Source organism: Lycium ferocissimum, chromosome 5, assembly GCF_029784015.1.
Source record: "Lycium ferocissimum isolate CSIRO_LF1 chromosome 5, AGI_CSIRO_Lferr_CH_V1, whole genome shotgun sequence".
NCBI lineage: Eukaryota > Viridiplantae > Streptophyta > Magnoliopsida > Solanales > Solanaceae > Lycium > Lycium ferocissimum.
In genome coordinates, this window is record NC_081346.1 from 29,428,720 (window position 1) to 29,451,409 (window position 22,690).

At 34.3% G+C, this 22,690-nt stretch overlaps 1 protein-coding gene and 1 pseudogene across 1 annotated transcript; both read left to right on the forward strand.

The window, feature by feature from the left end:
- Positions 1-3,363: 3,363 nt before the first annotated feature.
- On the forward strand, positions 3,364-4,924 carry LOC132058344 (uncharacterized). Its single transcript, XM_059450882.1, has 2 exons — positions 3,364-3,981; positions 4,100-4,924. The coding sequence occupies exons 1-2, from the start codon at positions 3,925-3,927 to the stop codon at positions 4,685-4,687; spliced, it is 645 nt and encodes a 214-aa protein (XP_059306865.1). The 5' UTR covers positions 3,364-3,924; the 3' UTR covers positions 4,688-4,924.
- A 15,135-nt stretch (positions 4,925-20,059) lies between these two features.
- LOC132058345 (uncharacterized) lies at positions 20,060-21,304 on the forward strand (annotated as a pseudogene).
- Positions 21,305-22,690: the final 1,386 nt, after the last annotated feature.

A 22,690-nucleotide genomic window follows, 5' to 3' on the forward strand; every position in this document is an offset into this window, starting at 1 on the left:
GAGCCTAGCTTAACCCTAAAAACTAGCTCAAGAGGTGAAGATTGTCCAAAAGATGACAATTTGCCTCCACCTACTCACGTCGGATAATTCAACACATAATTAGGAACTCCATAATTACTTCTAAAGGCAAACTAACATGTTGATATTTAAAAAATTTGAAACATTTCATAATTTATTTGCCTCATCATTTTTTAGAGCGACTATATCATCATTAGTAGTACTATATATTATATACATCAACTTTTATAGATGATGCAACGTATAAAACGTATACTTACCTTTCCCGCATAAGATATAAAGAATGTTGTACACTTTAATTTTCCTTTTGTCATTATGATGATCCTTATGTCATTATGAATTTATGATTATTACTCTTTGTAAATACAAAGTTGTTTACATCGCTTTATCTATTAACTTCTGAAAAAAAAAAAAAAAAAAACAAAGATTAATGTAGACGCATCTTCTCAAAACAATTAAATACTCATATTAAGATAAGAACTTAGGGGCCGTTTGCTTCGAAAATAAGTTATACATGGATAATAATGCAGAAATTAGTTATATAGAGATTAGTCACACAAAGATTATTTCTTATTGGGTGTTTGGTTCTTTGCACTAATATTAGATATATACAAGATATCATTTATCTAAAAGAAAATGAGTTTACAATTATACCCTCGGAGATCTTTGACCTTCATTGGCTTCTAGGGAAAAGGCAAAGATAGTTTTGTCCTTTTGGTACTTAATCCATGTATAAATTATACATGGATTAGTTATTCCATGTTGTTGGTTTATTAATAATATACCAATATATTGGTGTATTAAGTTATACATGATTTTAGAATAGATGCCATAGCAGCTTCTGGGACTGTGTCCAGTTTTTTTTTTTTTTTTTTTTTTTTTTTTTTTTTTTTTTGGTGCTGTAATTCTTCCACTTGGTAATAAAATCCCATAATTACCAACAAAAAAGTTATAAATGATTCAAATTACAAACCAAAAATGGATAAATTTATACCAAATTATATACCATAATTATTTTACTTATACATCATACCAAACTATCCATAAGGATGAGCATTAACTACTAATGGAGTCAATATCTCATCATGAAGTTCAGAGAACAAGAGTCATTATGTCACTGATTTCATAATATACAAAAAAGATAGAAGACTTAACTTAAATAATATGTGTATAATCATGTATTATTGGTCCATAATCTATTTATATCGGCTAGAAAAAGAAAACAATGAATCTAGTCAGCTATTTGTATAAAGATCCGAAAAAGATATCTGGTTAATTAGTCCTTAATTCTAACTTTTCCAAAGTCATTGCGGATCCAAGCTGATGTGTGGAAGCAGCCAGGAAATTGAAGGGACTATATGGAGTAAATAGATTGCATGGTTCCACATTGAAAGATGCAATGCATGAAGACGAATGTGAAGAGAGAGCCCCTTCTGATCAGATTTTCAAAGTTAAAATTATTTTGTTATGTATATATAGATAGATACTTTTTCGTGTATTTACCTTTTATGCAGCAGCAGCCAGCAGCAGCCTGGCATGGTAATGTCAAATGCAGCAGAAACATTAAAGTTACTTTTTCAAGCAATCTACTGGTCCAAGTTCCAACCCATGCAAACATGTCCCTTTTATTACAACTACCATTTCTACTACAATTCGTTTAGACCCATAACTTGTCCATATTTCTTCAAACTTATCTTCCTCGTTCTTCCAATCCATTCAATGTTTTTGGCAAATCCCTTTCTCTGTTTAAGTTGTCCTACACGGTTGTGGGGTATGGATTTTGTATTCATATTTATTTTTGGGCATTTCTTATCCCATGAGTTAGCTTTCGGTGAGGTTGAATTAGACCCAAGGTCTAATTTCTTATCATGATATCAAAGTCAGACTGGTTCCAATTCTTGGTTTACCCAATGTAATTGGGCTCTCATATTTATGTTGTTCATGTTTCGGTTGATAGTCCTAGACGTCCCGAGATGTTAAGTTGTCCTGCATCGATTGTGAGATGTAGACCACTTGGTATACTTATATGATCTTGGACTTAATCATCATCTGATGGAACTAGTTTTTGAAAATGAGTTACATCCAAAGTCCATTTCGTATCAATTACTCAATACATGTGCTTACCTCAGATGATCTTAGTATTTGATAGAATAGTTGAGGTGTGCACAAGCTACTCAGACACCACAATATTATATAAAAGAATTAGGAACCAGGGGACATATATATGAGGAATTTTTGAGAAATATACGTACGTGAGTAGTGGCTTCACCGCCACAAGGCTAATAACGAGACCTTATACGCATAAATTATAAGAATTTCTCCGGCAGGATCTAATTAATTGGTCCCTCACATTGAAGGAGATACATAAACAGATAAGACCACAAGACATCAGATTGGCACATGGTTTCATTGCTTTGTTTTCAGCGTTTGTAGTGTGTTCAATGCATGAACCCCATGCAGTTTATTTTTGGTTTTATTATGTCACAAATGTTTAAATTTTCGTGATTCTATTCTTTTTGTAGCATTGTGAGAGCTTTCCATGTTACTGGGGAAAAAGAAAGTAATATTAGATTCATTTAGTCCAAGAATTAAGCAGAGATGATGTACTGGATTCTGCAATTAAGATTTCAGCAGGATTACAGGTTCAAGCTTAAATAATGTTGCAGAAAGGAAAATTTTATATTTTCTCAAATTACTAAGGACAATAATAAACATAGGACACGTTGTTAATATACCGAAAGCGCCTTAGGCTCCCATTTTCCTCAAAGCAAACACAATCCAACATAGTGTTTATAAATGCTCTTGGGATACATTGCTTTTTCTTGAATCCACTAATATTTTTAAGAGAAATCAATCACAACCAGTTTCTAAGATATTTAAGCTAACAACCAGATCACTAATGCATTATTTCTTGAAGGATTTTGAACCGTACTCCAAAGGACCAAGGCCGGACAAGTAGTATACGTAACACCAATACATAATCTATAGATAATAATTAAATTCGAATCTTGAACAATACTACAAGTCTGTTGGATGGGTGTCAGGTCTAACACGAACCTCGTCAGTTTTGTCTCTACGAAACTAATTGACCTATAATATTGCTTCGAAAATCCTACTTGTACATTAAAATTTTCATTTGTCTCCCTGATGTACAACACTACAGCTAAGAGCCGAATATTTGGGTAATGGCAATCGTTTAATTGCACGCACGGTGTAATCGAAATAATGGACATATATATCGTACTCATTTTATAAAGAGTTACTAGTAACTTTTATGAGTTTAAATGATATTCATCATCCACCGTAAATAATTTTTACCCTCTCAGGTCATATTTACATGTTGTAGTAGGCATCTTATTTCTAAGATTCAAAACTCACATGTGTTGGAGGTTTACCTAAAGATATCCTTTGGATGACCTAATGGTGTAAGAAATTATTTACACTGAGGTGTATAAAATTTGAACTCAGCTTTTACACCAAAAAAAAAAAAAAAAAGTTAACTTTTTAACCCTACAATGTCAAAGAATTTCTACACCATCAGATCTCCTAAAAGATAGTAGTAACTATAAGTAACTTGTAATGATAAGTGGAGTTAGTAACCTAATAACTGGGTATATAATTTGCTATAATAGGTTAAGTTACACTCATAACGTGAACATTTTTTTATACGGTCTATGTATATATAAAAGTTAAATGCTTTAATTTATTTCAAGAAATGCCAATTTTATCAAGTTTTGCCTTCAACTCAGGACACTGCTACATTTATTGGACTTGGACCCTATATTGCCTCCTTGCCCATAACTACTTCCTTTTCTTTATGCTATATATAGCTAAAAACACATCCATTATCCAAAGCATTCAAGAGTCAGAACCAAGTTTTCTAAGCACAAAAAGATAGTAAGAAAAATGGCCTGCTGGTCAGCTGAAAATGCTACAAAGGCCTATCTCAGAGCAATAAAAATGGTTAGTATCACTTTACTTCCTGATTTCAAAATGAACACATAGTACTAGTGTTTTCTACCTTCAAGTTCCAATATAATGTTTTCCTTTTCTAACCTTTGATTCAACTGGTATTTTTCAGGGAAAGAGAGCAAAGGAGCCAGAGATGGCAGAGTTCATTTCAGCACTTGCTGCAGGCAACAATGCACAACTTATGGTTGTTGCATGTGCCGGTGCAGCCGACTCGGCCACCGCACTAGCCCTGGTGGCTGCAGCCCATCAGACAGGTGGCCGAGTCATCTGCATCATTGGATCAGCTGACAAGCTGAATCCATCAATAGAATCTCTATGCGATAACGCTAGGCATGTTGACTTTGTCATTGGAGACGCCAAGACTTTACTAATGAATGACTATAGAGAAGCGGATTTCGTACTCATTGATTGCAACCTCAACAACTGCGAAGGCATCCTTCAAACAGCCCGAATGATGGGAGCAAACGTGAGCGTTTTGGGATACAATGCGCTATGTATGGGTTCGTGGAGATGCCAAAGCTTCAATGCTCATTTGTTGCCTATAGGGGAAGGGTTGTTGGTGACTACTAATAGAACGGGGAAAAAAGGAGGAAATTTGGGAGTTTCAGGGAAGAAGAGTAGGTGGATTGTGAAAGTAGATAAATGCACAGGGGAAGAACATGTTTTCAGAATCAGGGGAAAGCCAGTTGAAGCCTAATTAGGCTCTCTGATTTGTGAACTCTCTGTGATAGATTAGTAGTGTAGATTAATTAGGAGAAGAAGATTTTTCCACTATGTCAAATGCTAAGCAGAGATTTGCATTCTCTGTTTAGTAGGCTATATGATTTTGAACTGTGAATAGCTGCAATATTAATTAATTAAGCCTGTTGATTAGTATATACTTTGCCATTTTGCATAATGCAAATGTTGTTTCATCGAATTATTGAGCCATCGATCTATACCAAGTACCTTGTGAAAACAATGTATTATCGACCACTTTGTTCCAGAACAGTTGCAGATTTTTGAATCTCATCTAGATATACGTTATCAAAATAGAAAATAGAAGAGTTAAGAAGTCCCCAAGATTAATGATCAGATTTATCTATTATCTAGACAAACGAGAAACTCAAAAAATGAACATTAATTATCTTGTACCATTGAATGCTACTGCTAAACTTTGGGTATCGGAGGGAGGAGTTTTGTTGACGTGAAAGTGATTTAACCACTGGCACCTGACCTCAGTTGATAAGGAGCAGGACAGTTAATGAATTACTCCTAATTAATTAGGGCCTGTTTGGAAAGCCACCTGGTAATTGGAATTGGTGTAATTACTAGGGTAGTAATTACCTGAATTACTGTTTGTCATGACGAATTACGGCAGTAATTACAAGTTTTAATTTGGATTGATAATTACACAAATGCTTAATTTAAAAATAAAACTTAATTATAAAAAATTTAAAATTAATATTTAAAAAATATTGCCTTTATAAATGATATTAAATTAGTTATTTAATAACACATTGTTTCTTGAAAATATATTAATTAATAATCATATATTTGTAACTAATATTGTAACAAAAATAATTGATATATATTTTTCAAATTAATATTTAATTTTACTTAATTATAAAACTTAAAAGAAGACTTTTTTTTGTGAGAACTTTATGGATTAGATATTTGATAAAAAAATAATATTAATAAATATAATGCCATAACATTATTCAAATGTTTGACACAAAAAATCCAACAATGTAAAAAATAAACTCAACCCTTAAAATTGGAAATATAACCTAAATTCAAAATCCAAAAGAAAAAATTCAACATAATACTCTTATGTCAAATTTAACATTACCAATTTTTCCTCATTCACAATGTCATAACTCGAGATTTGTTAATGACTCATTCTTAACATATTAGATAATAATAAGGTTATGCTAGAATAAAATGAATAAAATAAAAAAATAAAAAAATACGAAATTACAATAAACAAGAAAATACTAGAAAGAAAATGAATAATAAATAATATAAAAAGAAAAATACATTTTAAAAAATAAAATAATTCAAAAGTAAAAATAAAAAAGAAATTAAAATTATAGAAATAAAAAAAATTAAAAATCAAAAAAACTAAAATAATAGATAAAAAATAAAAAGAAATTAAAGTAAAAAAAATAAACATTTTATTCCGGATGATGACTTACACCCAATTCCCACCTAATCGTAATTACTTGGTCAAACAAATGCGCTAAATCATAGAATTACACCTAATTACACCCAATTCCAATTACCTGGAAAATCAAATCTCACCTTTAATTCAAGAACTCAACCCATAGATTTATCCAATTTTTCTCGTCATAACTCGAGATGCTTAACATGATTAATATAGTCTCTACAAGGTACGATTCATTTTATTCCGGATGATGACTTGGAAAAATCATGCAAGCTAAGGGACTCAACTATCGGGAAAAACTTACAAACATCCTATATTTGCATCAAACAAATGAATACGGAAAATATGTCTGATCACTTAATCATGGTAAATTTATATGTTTTGGTGTAAATACTTGGATAATTTTTTGCTCTCAATATCTATTTACCGATTTCATTAACTCTGCATTTCGTATAATACATCAGCCAGCTTTGACCAAGTTGTGTATGAACCAACTACGCGTTCTGGTTTGCGCTGACTATTATTTTTCTTCGTTCTTGTACTTTTCATTCTTAATCAAAGGGATACAAGTCTAATCTGGTGAGCAATACCAAACCAATAATTTAGTATGAACTCGATCAACAATGTTGACCGAATGTATTTAAGCTAATTAAACAGGATCGTGAGAAGATGCTTATCTGCAACTCATCCACATGAATAACAGCGGTGTGCACACGTGTGCCTGTGGATACATTATAGCTAGTATCTATTAGGGATGTTGGATCTTTTCAATGAAGTATCATGTTGGTAGTTAAAAAGATTGGCCCAAATTGAACAATAACCTGTCATGTTAAAAATATCTCTGAACTGACGTAGCCCGGCAACTAGTATAAGTGTCAATGGTTAGATGAGACGAGTATGGAGATAGCCGAGTGATGGTGTGGATCTTGATTTAATTACTATCTTTACTATGTCAAAGGTAGCTCGGAGACCCAAGCACATAGGAAAAAGCTAACTCTAGGATTTGGTGGACATAAATGCTCGATCATATGGGTGTCACACAGTGAATCTTGAAAATTGATTTTTGGATCATGGTAGTGGCCGCTTGAATTTAGTTTGAGGCAGAGATTTATGGATTGTGGTGATGGGCCACGTGGAATTAGGTGAGGGGGAGATTGTAGGTATGGAACAAAATCCCACATTGATAGTTGAATTCTCACATTGATAGTTGAAAAAGATTGAGAAGCTATGTAAAAGGCGTATGAATGTTTTTATTGGTGTGAGCCTTTTGGAAAAAATCTTATAGGCTTAAACCAAAACAGATAATATCATACTATGTTAAGAATATATTTGGACTAGTTTAGCTCAAGGTGGAAAAACTAGTATGACTTCTCTACATTAACGGCACTACAAGTTGGTGGAAATATGTTCACCATTAAGTTAACACTGCCAATGACATCCTAATATATACATCACAGCTTGTGTAATCATATTAGTACAATTATGCATTGACTCAAATCTATCGTTTTATGTTAAGGAGCATAAACAAGAATAAGCAGAAAGTTCCAAGAAGTGTCTTTTTGTGGCCTATTGGGTCCATGGAGAACGTGCGGGAAGAATAGTTTAATTCTGTTTCTCCATTACTTACCACAAGTGCAGAATCAGAAGATAATATATAATGGGGCCTCTAAAGACCAGGGGACATAGAATTTATTCACGTTGTTTCTCTGTTAGAGAAGAAGCTCGCAAAGGAAGCGCCTTGATCGGATCTTACATCTCTGCTTGCCTATCCAGAGGCAAACCAAACAGTGAGCTGTTCTGCTTCTGAACTACCGGCTATTCTTATGCTAATTGTCGTTCAAGGGTCATTTCGTATCCATACAAAATAATTATTTTCATAGCTTATAAGTGTGGTTTACTAATTGAGAGTATGCACGTAAGAGTAAGAGTCGTCGCTGTATAATCAGAAAACCATAAGATCAAGCCGTGAAAACAATCTCTTAGTAAAAAAAAAAAAAAAAAAAAAAAAAAGTAGACCGCGTAAAATAAAACCAATGTGGTTATTTCAGGCGTGAGCCTTGTTGTGTAGAAATTGTTCCTCATTGATTAGAAAGAAAAATACTACTGGGTTTATAGGCTGAACGGGCTCTTCTACCAAATAGGCTAGTATTTTAGGTTGGACACTCACATTCAGTCTATAAAAATATCAGAGTAGATCGGACAACGCTTGAGGTTGCAACTCGAAGTGATGGATTGTTAGATTGACAAGAATGGTGGTGGTGTCAGCCATGACCAACCGGAACAAAAAAGGAATAAAATGAGATGCCGGATGTGACCAACGACCTCGTTGTCATCAAGCGATGGTGATTTTTTCCATCTAATAGGATAGCCTTTTGGGTTGGACTCACGTACAATATATAACGGAAGATTTGCACAAATAGAATCTTTTGGCATCACCATTTAAAATTTGACTTCTTTAAGAAAAACAATGAAAAAGTAGCCATTTTGCTAGCCATTTTGCTGGAAACGAAACTAACTTTCTAGTGGATCGCCGGGATTTTCTTATTTGTATTGGCAAGACTTCCTTAACATCAAGTTATGGTAATCATAAGGATTTTGACCAAAAATCCTGATGAATCGCCAGAATTTCAACAAAACTTGCCTTAACAGCAAATTATGGTGATTGTCAAGATTTTGGCCACAAATTCCGATGAATCGTCAAGATCTTACAGTATTTGTGGCTGAAAATCGTGGTGATTCGTCAGGATGTAGCCAGAAATTCTAACGATCACCATAACACATTGTGTCAAAATTTTAGTAATACATTTTTGCTTCAAAATTTGTTCGAATAAACTCCAAAATTAATATTCAACTTTGTAATGTGTCCCAACAATTTTTAATTGTTAGATTCAATTCAAACCTTAAAAAATCAGTAGACTTACTTTTTTTCTACAAAGAAGCTCAATAAAATTTAATAATGGTGTTATTTCCAATAAAAAATAATGGTGTATTTCAAGTTTCTTTAACCAAAACCAATCCAGAATAATTACAAATAAGCAATAACTCTTCAATTTTTTACTGCACATATGAAGAAAATGGAGAAGAAGAAGAAGAAGGTGAAGGAAGAGGAGAAATTCTTGACGGAAATTATAACTTTTCTTAACATGGTAAAAAATTAAAAACCAGCATTCAGAAGGCTACCGCGTAAATTCTACAGATATAACAAGCTTTATACACCGAGCTGCCTCAATTAGTGTGGTTGAGTACCGCTTGGTTGAACTTTTCTGTATTCTGTCCAGTTTGGGTTAGCAATTAAATACCATTTAGATATATAGCTTGTGCTTGTGGTCTTTGCATTTCTTTATTAGAACTTTCATGTTCTTGAGTCTTGAATATGCCTAGAGTAATCAACATTTCGAGCTGGCAAAGGTGCACGGCTATGTGATGTCGCTTCAGCTAATTGTGGCGTTAGATATATTAGATGCCAATAATCACTCCTATGTCTTCTTTGACAATAATTGTCATGTTTAAAGTTACTTAAGATATTCAATTGGCGCATTATATAATTCTACTGCTTTAGTTAAGCCAAAAAGAAATGCTACTGCTTTAAATCATTTTTTATCTTTGATAAGACTTTTTTTTAATGTCTTCAAACTGCTACTTAATGTGATGCACATATCCCAAATACTTCTTTTTTCCAACAGAAATCTTCATCTTATTGATTCATCAAGAACATTGATGCTTTTGCAGTGATTTGCAGCGGAAATTTATTGAATCATTGAATATAATCAAGGAATTGAGATCAGAAGATATTTTGTGAGTAGAGAGAGAAATAATAGACTTGCTAATTTCATTGATTCAGTTGAATGCCACAGATGGCTTACAATGTGATATTTATACTCACTCCACCGACCCTACTAGTCACATGATCTGCACATGACTTAACTAACTGAGTATTAACCTTTCTAACAACCTTCCTAACTACCTACTTAAGCACACACTCTCATTATTATTAATGAGCCATATTTTGTAATTCATCACTCCCCTTCAAGCTGGAGGGATAAAAATATCTAACACTCCAAGCTTGCTCAATAACTGCTGATGTTGCCCAACTCCAAGTCCCTTTGTCAATATGTCACCGCAACGTAGTGTTCAATATCGAGGTTTGATCAGTACTTTTGACCTTCTCCCTTATGAAGTGACAGTCTATTTCAATATGTTTAGTTCTTTCATGGAACATGGGATTCCCTGCAATTTGAATTGCTGACTTACTGTCACAAAACAAAGTAATAGGCTTCTGTAGTTCAATTCCAAGTTCTTCCAACAATCCTGTGAGCCAAATGACCTCTGACACAGCTGAGGCCACGCTTCTATATTCAGCCTCAAATTAACTCGAACTCGCTAACAAAGGGCTCGTTTCTTTGATTTCCAAGAGAGAGAGCATCACCTATCTTGATCACATAGCCGATAACAGACACCTTCGTGTTGGGGAAAGTAGCCCACCGAATCATAGAAGGTCGTTAACTGATTAGTGTGTCCTCTTGGAAATGAGAGTCCTATTCCTGGTGCCCTCTTAATGTATTTAACAATTCTCAATGCTGCTTCCCAGTATGACAACTTGGGGTGTTGCATGAATTGGTTCAGGACTTGTACACCAAAACAAATATCAGGTCTAGTGATGGTTAAGTAGAGCAACTTACCAACTAACTTTTGATAGCAAGTGATGTCTGTCAATTCAGGATCTTCTACATTCTCCTTCTTGTGACTTGTATTTCCTTCTTTCCTATCATTCCTGGCAGTCTCTGCAGCTAAATATTGATCATATTCAAGGCTTGTAAGTCTGAGATTAGGCTCCATTGGTGTGCTGACAGTTTTGGCACCACTCAGTCCTACATCTGAGATTAATTGCAAGGCATATTTCCTCTGGTTAAGCAACATGCCATGTCTAGACTTTAACGCCTCAATTCCAAGGAAATATTTAAGGTTTCCTAGGTCCTTCATTTTGAAGTGTTGATTCAATGTCCCTTTGGCTGCTTCAATCATTTGCAAGTTGTCTCCTGTTATTAGTAAATCATCAACATATACCAAAATGACCACCAGACTTCCACCCTTTCTCTTAGTGAACAAAGAAGTGTCATACACACTTTGTTTGTACCCAGCACCAAGTAAAGCATCAGTGAGTTTAATATTCCATTGCCTTGAGGCTTGTTTAAGCCCATATAGTGACTTTAATAATTTGCACACTTTGTTCTCCCTTTGCCTATGAAATCCCAGAGGCAATTCCATGAACACATCTTCAAACAAATCACCCTGCAGGAAAGCATTATTTACATCCATCTGTACTAAATTCCAACCTTGAGAGGCTGCTACACTGACAACTGTTCTCACAATCACCATTTTGGCTACTGGTGAGAAAGTTTCATGGTAGTCCAACCCCTCCTTCTGATTGTATCCCTTTACTACTAACCTTGCCTTATATCTCTCCACCTCACCTGATGCTTTGTACTTGATTTTATAGACCCATTTGAACCTATGGCCCTTTTTCCAGCAGGCAAATCAGACACCACCCATGTTCCATTCTCTTCTAAGGCCTGAATTTCCTTCTGCATTGCATCTCTCCATTGAGAGTCTTGTGATGCCTCTTTATAGGAGTAAGGCTCAGTCAAGGCTGAAAAACAGCTTAGATATGTTTTGTAATTATTAGATAAGTGTTCATAGAAAATTGTGTCTGCAATAGGATACAAACTAGGCTTAGTGGGCATAATGTAATCTTTTATCCATATGGGAGGCTTCACAGATCTGCCACTCCTTTTGGATGATACTTGAGGAGGTGCAGACCACTCAAAGATTCTGGTCTTCAGTGGGTGCATTCACCACTGTAGTTTCCACCTGTTCTTCCTCAGATAAAGGAATTTGTGGACTTTCTTCTGGCATTTCTTGAACATGATCCTCAGATGGCATTTCTTAAACATGATCCTCAGTTGGAGCTGGTGTATTATCTTCTGGTAAGAAACACCCCACATCTAAACTCAATGAGGAGGGTAGGATAGTGGAAGCTGGTGTTTCTTTCATCATTGATGGATGCTTATCCTTGAAAGGAAACAAATGCTTCTTAAAGACCACATCCCTACTCACAAAGAAGGTCCTAGAGTCCAAGTTGAACAACCTGTACACTTTCTGTGTTTCGAGAAGCCTAGTAAACCTTGTGTCTTGCTCGCAAAGCAAATTTGTCTCCTTTAGGTAACACAGATGTAAAACTCAAACATCCAAACACCTTTATATGATTCAGACTAGAAGGCTTCCTATGTAAGAGTTCATAAGGTGTCTTGTCATGTAAACCAACACTAGGAACTCTATTTATCAAATACACCGCTCGTTTTTTTAATGCATTCTCCCCAAAACCAAAGCAGAACCCGAGATTGCAATTTAAGTGCTCTTCCCATCTCCAATATATGTCTATGTTTTCTTTCCACCACCCCATTTTGTTGTGGGGTGTATGGACAACTACTTTGATTATGATGCTAAGATTATTTAACAACTCATGCACTTGATTATTAAAGAATTCAGTCCCATTGTCTGATCTTAACACTTTTATTGAATGACCAAGCTGATTACATACCATGGGAATAAAGCTTTTCAACACAACTATCACATTTACCTTAGAATGTAACAAACTAATTCAGGTGTATTTGCTAAAGTCGTCTACAATTGTGACAAAATAGTGCTTTCTATCATGTGTGATGTTTGGCGAGACTCCATACATCTAAGTGTAGAAGATCTAATACCTTGGAAGTTTTAGTGACACCGACAGAAAAGGCCGTCGCATTGTTTTGCTACGGGACATATCAAACAAGCCTTGATATCGTTTTTTCATGCTCCATTTTATTCGCAACTCCGAATTTTCTTTAAGGTGCTAATAAAAGTGTGTCCAAGTCTCATATCCCATCTACTTAAACTTGTATCAGCCTTCTGAACTGCTCCTACTACAGGACTAGCATGCCTCTTTAGAATGTACAGCCCCTCAGACTCTCTACCAATCCCAATCACTTTCCCAATAAAGAGTTCCTGCAGCACACACAGGTCAGGATAAAAGAGCACTGAACATCTTAACTGCCTAGTTAGCTTTGACACTGAAAGCAGGTTGAATTTAAAATCTGGTACATGCAACACATCTTTCAACAAGAACTTCCCTAAAATCTCAGCAGTTCCGGTATGCTTTATTTGTATTCTATTCCCAGTAGGAACTTGTACTTTACTAAGCTTCTCATTGCTGACTAAATTCACACTAGTTAGTGCTTCCTTAAGATGTGTAATGTGATGTGTTGCCCCTGAGTCAATTATCCACTCCAAATCTTTACAATTATTTTGATATGAAGTAACCATACCTGCCATGTTAGACTTACACTCCTCTGTTGTATTTTTGTTCATCATGTCCACCAATTGATTGTATTGATCCTCTGAGAAATGCTTCTCTTCATGAAATTGTTGTTTAGAAGTGCCTTCATCTCCCCAGGATGATTGATGTGCCTGTGGTCTGTTTGCTCCATACTGACCTTGCATTTTCCTTTCTTGGTTTCCCAAATACTATTGCTTCTTCTTATTCTGAACCTCTTCTCCTCTTTTTCTCTTAAAGTCTGGAGGATACCCTATCACCCTGTAATATCTATTAGATGGATGCCCTTGACAACCACAATGCTCACATATTCCTTGATGGTATGGTTGATTCCTTTGAAAATTTTGACTCTTTCCTGCTAACATGGTTAACACTTCCTTACCAGGACCATTATCACTAGCACCTAATTTCCTTTGACTATCTTCCTGAGCAACCATAGCAAAGGCCTCATTCACATCAGGTTCAGGTGTTCTAAGCAGGATAGCACTTCTCACTTGTCCAAAAGTCTCATTCAACCCTACTAAAAATTGCAAAGATTCTCAAATTCCTCATATACTTTTCCTCAATTCTGATGCTACAGTTGCACTAATCCAAGATAGTACTACAGCATCACATCGATCCCATTGTATTTCCCTAGTTCCTTTATATGTACTCCTAAGGCATGTTCCATCCACAAAACCTAGCTTATTTTTGATTAACAAAGCTAAACGCATTGATCTACTCCACAAATTATAGTTTTCATGACCAAGCATCACATCGGTACTAGCGCACACTGGAATATCAGTGTTTTGCAAAAATAAAGGATCATTGTTATCTACACTTTCTACTACTGTTGCTGAAGTTGCATTACTTGTTTCCACCATTGTTGCGATCTCTGCAAGTTCAACAATGGCGATTTTGAGTTATTTTTGATTTTTTTTTTATTTTATTAATTCTTCTTCGAAATCAAACAGAAGAAACTGATACCATGATGATTTTGCGTTGATTGATGCAAAAAAATTTATCAATCATTGAATGTAATCAAGGAATTGAGATCAAGATATTTTTGTGCAGAGAGAGAAATAATAGACTTGCTAATTTCATTGATTCAAATTGAATGCCACGATGGCTTACAATGTGATATTTATACTCACCCACCGACCCCACTAGTCACATGATCTGCACATGACTTAACTAACTGAGTATTAACCTTTCTAACAACCTTCCTAACTACCTGCTTAAGCACACACTCTCATTATTATTAATGAGCCATATTCTGTAATTCATCAAACATGATATGTCCAAAGGAGCATACAACATCATTCATAATCCAACTTGCAAATATTGCTTCCCAAGAAAATTCGTTCAACAAAGAAATTGCAAACTTAGCTAAGTTATGAGCAACCACATTAAATCTTCTAGGAATATGTAAAAACACAACACGATCTAGACATGAAGACATGTTTCATATATCTTCACAAGCTACATCCACGTCCCAATTAGCCGTCACATTTTTCTTCAAAATATCCCTTAACATCTTTCGCATTAGAGAAGACATAAAGTTTCCATCCATGTTTTAACACTTGTTCCACTGCTTTTATAATTGCAAATACTTCAAAGAATCATAGACTTCCTAACAAACTAAATCGGGGATCCATGGGCATGAAGCAAAACACCCTTGCTATCCATAACAACCAAACCAATGCTAGCCTTCTTTGAACAAACTTGTAACCCTGCATCAATGAATAAACAAATCCCATCTCCAGGCACTATTAGTTGATATTCATAATTCTCTTGTAAATTACCATTTGAGGAGTCAACATATGTTACTTCAAGAAACTCATTATACTTAAATAAAGCTTTTGTCACTATGTCTGAAGGATCAGTTAATTTATTATTAAAACACCAGGCATTTCTAGACTTCCATATGTGCCACATTATTATTACTGACAAATTCAGAACACTAACAGAATTAGATTATTATTTTTTTTGCCATAGTAATCTTATCATTCCACCACAAAAAAAAAAAAAAAAAAAGGTCGGTAATGTTGTCAAGATCATTCCAATTAATAGGGCTCATTTTTCAAATTATTTGAGAATCATGACACTTAAAAAGCATGTGTTCCATAGTTTCATCTTCTAATCCACATCTCTTACAAACACTACTCACATGATACATTCGTTTTCTAATAATATTGTTTAATGGTAAGGTATTTAGGACACACCTTCTTAGAAAATGTTTATGTTTATTTTTATACTCATTGCCCATAGAAAATCCCAAAAGCTTTAGGAAAAGCATGACTACTAGATTGAGCAATATTACCACTAGTGTCCCCTTGCTTGCTTAAATTTTTTGCAAGGTGATAACCCGATCTAACCTCATAAACACCAAATTAATTTATCCCTAGAAACTGTAGTAGATTAGTAAAGTGCCAAATTAATTTATCTCTAGAACCTGTAGTAGATAAAGGAATAGTCAAAACAAAGATTAGCATCATTCAAACAAAAAAGTTGTTTACCCCAAAAAAGGTATAGTTAAATTTGTTAGTGGTTTAAAGGATACGTAAGTTGATTTGTTATAAGCAAGAAAAGATAATAAGTGACAAAGTAATGGAATCATGTAAATATAAGATAAGAAAGCGATATTTAAGCCTGGGCCGAATGAGCCTCGGAGAGAATCGTTTAATAAGTTTTCCTCTGGTGGAACACTTGGACACTTAGTCTTGAAGATTAAATATTAATCCGGAACAAAGGAATAATAGTAGATCAATTTTGCTTTGAAATAGAGACTGAATTATATAAGATGGGTGTAAGTAAATGTTTTTCGATGCCCTTACATTGAGTTTTTGAACTCCTTTTATAGTTGTAAAGCATCGGCCTTGAGTTGTAAATTTATCCTAGTAATGAGTAATAATAATCAATAAATGCTATTTTTAATGCAGAAACATAACGTCAACTTCGAATCCGGACCGATTATGTAACCTTAATTCTCTTTAAATGACCCGTACCAACTGCTTTGTAATATATGATCCGATCTCTCACGGAGTCGCTTTTCCCGATCACAATATTGCTCGACTCCATTTGCCACGTGTTCCTCTTTCATCGTGCCACGTGTCAAGCTATATTTTTCCATGTATACAAAAGTCTATTCAATTCATCCCTCTTCCAAATCTGGAATTCTACATTAATAAGATCACACACATTTAAATCCAAATTATGAGAAGCAGTAGTTCGATAAAACCAGTGGCATTAGGAATCCATGGGTCTTCTCTGTCTTGATTTTATCACTATTTGAAAAGATGAACCGAGTACTAGTGTTCCAACTTTACAATATGGAGGCCTAGGGTTCGAAACTTACAGTTTTAGTGAATTTAATCCAATTCGGTACTTGCTTACGGTCTCTAAAGTGGAGTACAAAAGCCCCCCGAAGAATTAAGGGTCTCTTAGGCCAAGCTCTCTTTACTTTAAGAAGCATTTTTGTTTTCAAAGGGTACTTTGAGAGAATAGCATCTTATATTAAGCTAAATCACTTGAGAAATATTTGTATTAGTATTAGAAAAATACATTGGTTTACTCCTTTTTTTCAAATAGTATTTTGGAGTGTCAAATTACTAGAAGTACGCACAAAAATTCACTTTATAATTGGTATTATTTAAATTAATAAATCATTTTAAGAATTTATCATAAAAGAACTTAATTCAAAATTTTAATATTATTTGATATAAATGCAAAAAGTAAAATTACAAAATACATCAAATATTTAAATTAATATAAATATAATTAACCAAGGCCATTAGCTGATCTAACGTTGAGAGGAGATAGGAGAGAGAATTGCGGTGTAATTAGGGGTGGACATTTTGGAAGAAAAAAAAAAAAAAGCAAAAATCTGATTTTTTTTCTTTTTTTGGATTTTTGGATACATGTTGGATTTCGAATTTAATATTCCAAAATTTTGGTTTATGGATTTCGGAATTGGAATTTTGACCGAAATTTTTATACCTTAAACTCATTTTAACCCGTTAAATATAAGTCCATATAAATAATACTATGTTTAATATCTTACAAAATGAATCAATATATTCTTTTAGGCTAATGGATAATGTAAATTGAGATATATTCATTATGACCATGTTTTTCTTTTTCGTTTGATATTGTAGCATTGGATCCTTAAGGAAATATATTGATTGTTGTTTAAATCACACAAATCTATAAGAATTGAGTGGTATTTGACATGAACATAAACTATGTACTAGTATGATTTATTTGGACATAATTTTACTATGTTTGGACTGTTTATTTTCAAGATAACTATATTTTAGTTTTTCTTCTGGTTATTTGAATACTTTTCATTTGGATATGCTTTACTATGTTTGAATTTGTTGATTTTGAAGCCTTAATACTTATATTGCTAGGAATTTCCTTGATAATAGTTTCATTGCTTGCGTGAATACTTTATTTTAATAATTATAGTGAGAATTAAGAATTTTTAATACGGTTTAACATGAATGCTTTATTTAAAGAAGAAGCAACAACTCAACGTATAAGCTCAAAATTAAAATACGAAATAATCAAACTCATTAATCCAAAATCAAAATTTAAAAAGAATCGATCAAATCATAAATTATTTGGATTGAACTTTCTTTATTTGAATTGTAATTTCTTGAATTCATAAATTAAAAATTCAAACAGAATGTTTTTATATCCGATCTGAACTACTCAATCGCCACCCCTAACTTATATAATCCAGTAAGGGATAGAATATTTATACTTCTCCTTTTGCTTTCAAGAAGAAATTGAAAAACTATTTCTACTTCAACTCATAATCACTTAGGGATGTTTGGGTATCTTATAAGTTGGTCAGATTAGCTTATTTCAACTTATCTATGTGTTTGTAAAAATCCAAAAAGTGCTTATACGTTATGTGCGTACAGGCCAAAATCAATCAAAAATCATAAGTCAATAATTTCAATTTATGTTTTTCCGCTGATAATCATTTGTGCTTTAATCAAGTATTTTACTATTTTATCCCTAATATCTTTTTAAATTCTCATAAATACTACTCCCTCCGTCCCAATTATGTGACACCATTTGACTAAGCACGGAGTTTAAGAAAAAAAATGAAGACTTTTGAAAATTGTCGTCCAAAACAAGCATTGACTATTTGTGTGACTGTAAATCATCTCATAAAATTAAATTGTTTCTAAATATATAAATGTGACATTCTTTTCGGGACAGACTAAAAAGGGAAATGTGCCACATAAATTGAGAAAGAGGGAGTATTCCAAAATAAATTTTTAATTCTCTCTGCATTCCATTTCCGGCGTTTCTGCTCCTTGTATAGATACTTTTTTATTTATGATTTTTGTAAATGACTTCAAGGACTTATTAGTCATTTTAACAAAATGCATCATTATTTTTATCAGTTTTAACTTTCAACATTTTTACCCAAACATATAACTGCTTATTTATAAAATCACTTTCAACACTTAAAAGTATTTTAAGTATTTGATACTTATCAACTACTATTTTTTTCGCTAGCCAATCAAGCTCTTAATTTTTCCAAAAGAATTGGCCAAAACACTATATTCTCCAAAATAAACACTTGTTTCTGTTTTTGAAAGAACGAAAAGTCCCATATACAAGGCAACATTTGTAAGCTCCTTACTTTAATTGGATGGTACTACAATCCCAGCATACTTATCCGTAAACCCAGCAACATAAAAATACAATCTTGAGTCTTCACACCAGACAGCTATTGAAACAAAGGAACCCTGTTTTGGTTAAGCGTTTAGCACACTGTTTGTCCCTTAAAACATGCTAATACAGCTTAGTGAAGCAAGTTTCAACTGTCACCCCCTCAATGTACACAACAGCTAAGATTGAGCAGAATTTTTCCGCAGCTAGCTTTTGCATCTGAGATGTAGTAGATTAAAGGAGAATCCTCGTCATGCTTTTGTGTTTTTGTATTTGTTAATGCAGTTAGTCTCCGCAAAGGCAAGTCAAGATTTGAATTTTGTGGGTTCTGAATTTTAGCAAGACAACTTCAAGTGATAATAAGTGGGGTCTAAATCTAGTATTTGTACATGAAAAAAGGACAGCTCGGTGCACCAAGTTGTACATATTTAGTGAATTTTTCTTAACACAAATACACGGTTTGAGCAAAAGCTACTGAGTTCGGCCGAACTCATATCTAGGCTTCTCGGTTCGCCCCTGAGTCTCCCGGAAGGTCACCATAGGTCATTCATAACATGGGCTTCACGTTACTATATGCCAACAACTTGTGACTGAAATTATGCAGCCAAATTAAATAATTGAAGTTCAAAATCTTGCGACGTAGCACCATTTTCCCATATTAAAATATTCCATTTCTGGATCGAGAATTATTTCAAGAATAACAAATAAAAAGCCGTACCATTTCGTAATCATATTCATAATAGTATATAATTTGTAAGGCCAATTGGACATAGGTTCTGTCTGTCCTGTATATAAATACAGATGCCTCGCCAAACTAACCTAAGCCGGCTTGAATACATCTCTAGCTCACTGCTTCTTTCAAGAATTGGAAAAGAAAAATGGGTTGTTGGTCTGCTGAAAATGCCACCAAAGCTTTTCTCAAAACCATGAACATGGTAAGTACTATGATGAAACTTCCATATCTGAAATCTGATACAGTCAAACCTCTCTATAATTTTTTAGCTGTTATAGTGAAATGTTGTTATAGTGAACATATAATATAACATAACATGAAAGATCAGTTCACCGAAAGCATGGTTGTTATAGTGAAATATTGTTACAAGAATGGCTATTATAGAGAGGTTTTACTGTATATGTTTTAGATTTTTCTTAGAAATGATTTTTTTTTTTCTCTTGAATTTGTTGTTAATATTATGTACTTCTGATTCAGGGAAAGAGAGCTACAGAACCAAATGGGGCGGAGTTCATTTCTGCGCTCGCAGCAGGAAATAATGCACAAATAATGGTGGTTGCATGCGCCGATGTTGCAGATTCTACCCCCTTGCCCTGGTGGCTGCAGCTCAACAAACCGGAGGACGAGTCATTTGCATCCTCCGGGGCATAGAAGAATTACATCTCTCCAAAATGGCTCTACACACGAATTCTAGTCACCTTGAGTTTGTTGTTGCGAACACTCATACTCTACAGATGCTGCTGCCAAATTACTACAAAGATGCTGATTTCATAGCTGTGGATTGTAATATTCAAAATCATGAGGAAATTCTTGGATCGTTGCAAAAAAGCAGAAGGGATAAAAGTGCCATTATTTTGGGGTACAATGCTTTTCGTAAGGAGTCGTGGAGGAGCAGCCCTTTGCGGACACAATTGTTGCCTATAGGAGAAGGGCTGTTGCTGACCAGAGTAGCTGCAAAGGCCAAAAAGGGTACTGATCAGGGAACGGAAAATAGAGGACATTGGATCATTAAAGTAGATAAATGCACTGGGGAAGAACATGTATACAGAGTAAAATCTCCTCGAAGAAGAATGATTGAAGCCTAAATCTTGATAGATTATAACAGATATGCTAGTCTGTTTGGAGAACTTTAGTAGATTGGAATTGTAAATAGTTATTGGAAGACATTTGGTGTAGAACAATTCAGATCCCTCAGAACTAACAGAGATATATACTGGAGGAGAAATTTGGATAAACCTAAAATGACAAACTTTTTCGAGCGCTATAGGTAATCGATGATAAATCCCCCACCCCTTCAGAAATACACCAATTTGATCAGCTCTTGATGTTGCACCAAAACCAGATTCACACAATTGTAAATCTAGGACCATAGATTTTGAATAAAGCCTTCCGTTTTCTTCTCTTTTCTGTTGACGTTAGCTCACGTTGCCGTACAATCTAACAACGGCAAAACTGTCTCCTCTCTAAAGCTTGAGAACCCCCACAGTGTTTTCGACTTGAGTTTACCTTTAGAGCTTCCCGGGCTCTAGGCGCGACAAGGTTCCGAGCCATATAATTGCTCAATTCTAACATGATGTACTTATTTAATCTAAATCCAATCAAAGACGTCCATGCCATAGAGAATCAGGCTCGGCAAAAACGAGACTAGGGACCATGCTCCCCTGCTGAGCTTATTGGAGTGCCATTGCCAAGATCTAGTGTAATTCTTTTTCTTAGGGAGCCAATCCCACTAGTGCTAGTATCAATAGGAAGATCTCTATTGCTTAGGCTAAAGTAGTTTGCATTATAGTTTGTCATAATTGTATTTTCCAAAAGAAAGATTATTCTCATCTGATTTAACTGTACAAAAACAAGAACAAATAGTTACCCAAATCAGTCATATAGAGCCGATAAGTGAAAAATGAGAAGAAATTAGGATAGAAGAATATCAACATAATAACTATACTTGAACTCCCCTCTTATTCATTTCAAATTTGAAATTTGGCAAATACGTTCTCACACATTTTTTAAGAGATTCAGCAAATAACAAAAGATTGTTATACTCAAACTTTTTTCAATTCATTACAAATTTTCAATTCAAATAGAAACACTCTAGTCTCCTATTGATACGAAATTTTGCCGCCTCGACCTATCATACGAAAGGCAAAGAGAATGGATTTTCTTTCAAAAATTCTTTTCATAGCTAAAGTAAAATTTTCGGTAACAGGGTGTAGTTATGACACAGGAAACATTGACTTACGAACCCATAAATTTTCAATAACAGCGTTAGTCACAAACATTATGGGGTCGTTTGGTTCAACAAGTTATACATGGATTAGTAATGCAGAGACTAGTGATGGGGGGATTAGTAATTCAAGAATTGTTTTTTGTTGGGTGTTTGGTTTATTGCAATAAAATTGGACAAAAAAGATTGCATTTGAATAGTTATTTATTTTTAAAACTAAAAAAAATATTTTGTTATAATTATACCCTTGGATGCTTGGCCTTTACAGGTTTCTTGGAACAAAACAGCTAGTTTTGTCATTTTAGTTTTTTATCCATGTATAAGCTATACAAGGATAAGTCATCTCATGGCGGTGGTGGTATAATATAATACACCCTTTGGTGTTGATAAGATATGATACGTTCTATGTTTTGATGACGGTCAAACCGTGAAGAACGAGAAGCGAGAGGCGTCTTCATCTCGTTCTCTGTACAACTTAGTCCAACGATCCTGTTGCCCTGGTAAATCCCTTGTGTGTAAGAATGTTATGCGCGGCGGATTAAAGGTCAAACA

Coding starts and splice junctions, on each gene's coding strand:
- LOC132058344 (XM_059450882.1), top strand. CDS start 3,925: ATGGCCTGCTGGTCAGCTGAAAATGCTACAAAGGCCTATCTCAGAGCA. Junction 3,982..4,099: donor ATCTCAGAGCAATAAAAATG/GTTAGTATCACT, acceptor GGTATTTTTCAG/GGAAAGAGAGCAAAGGAGCC.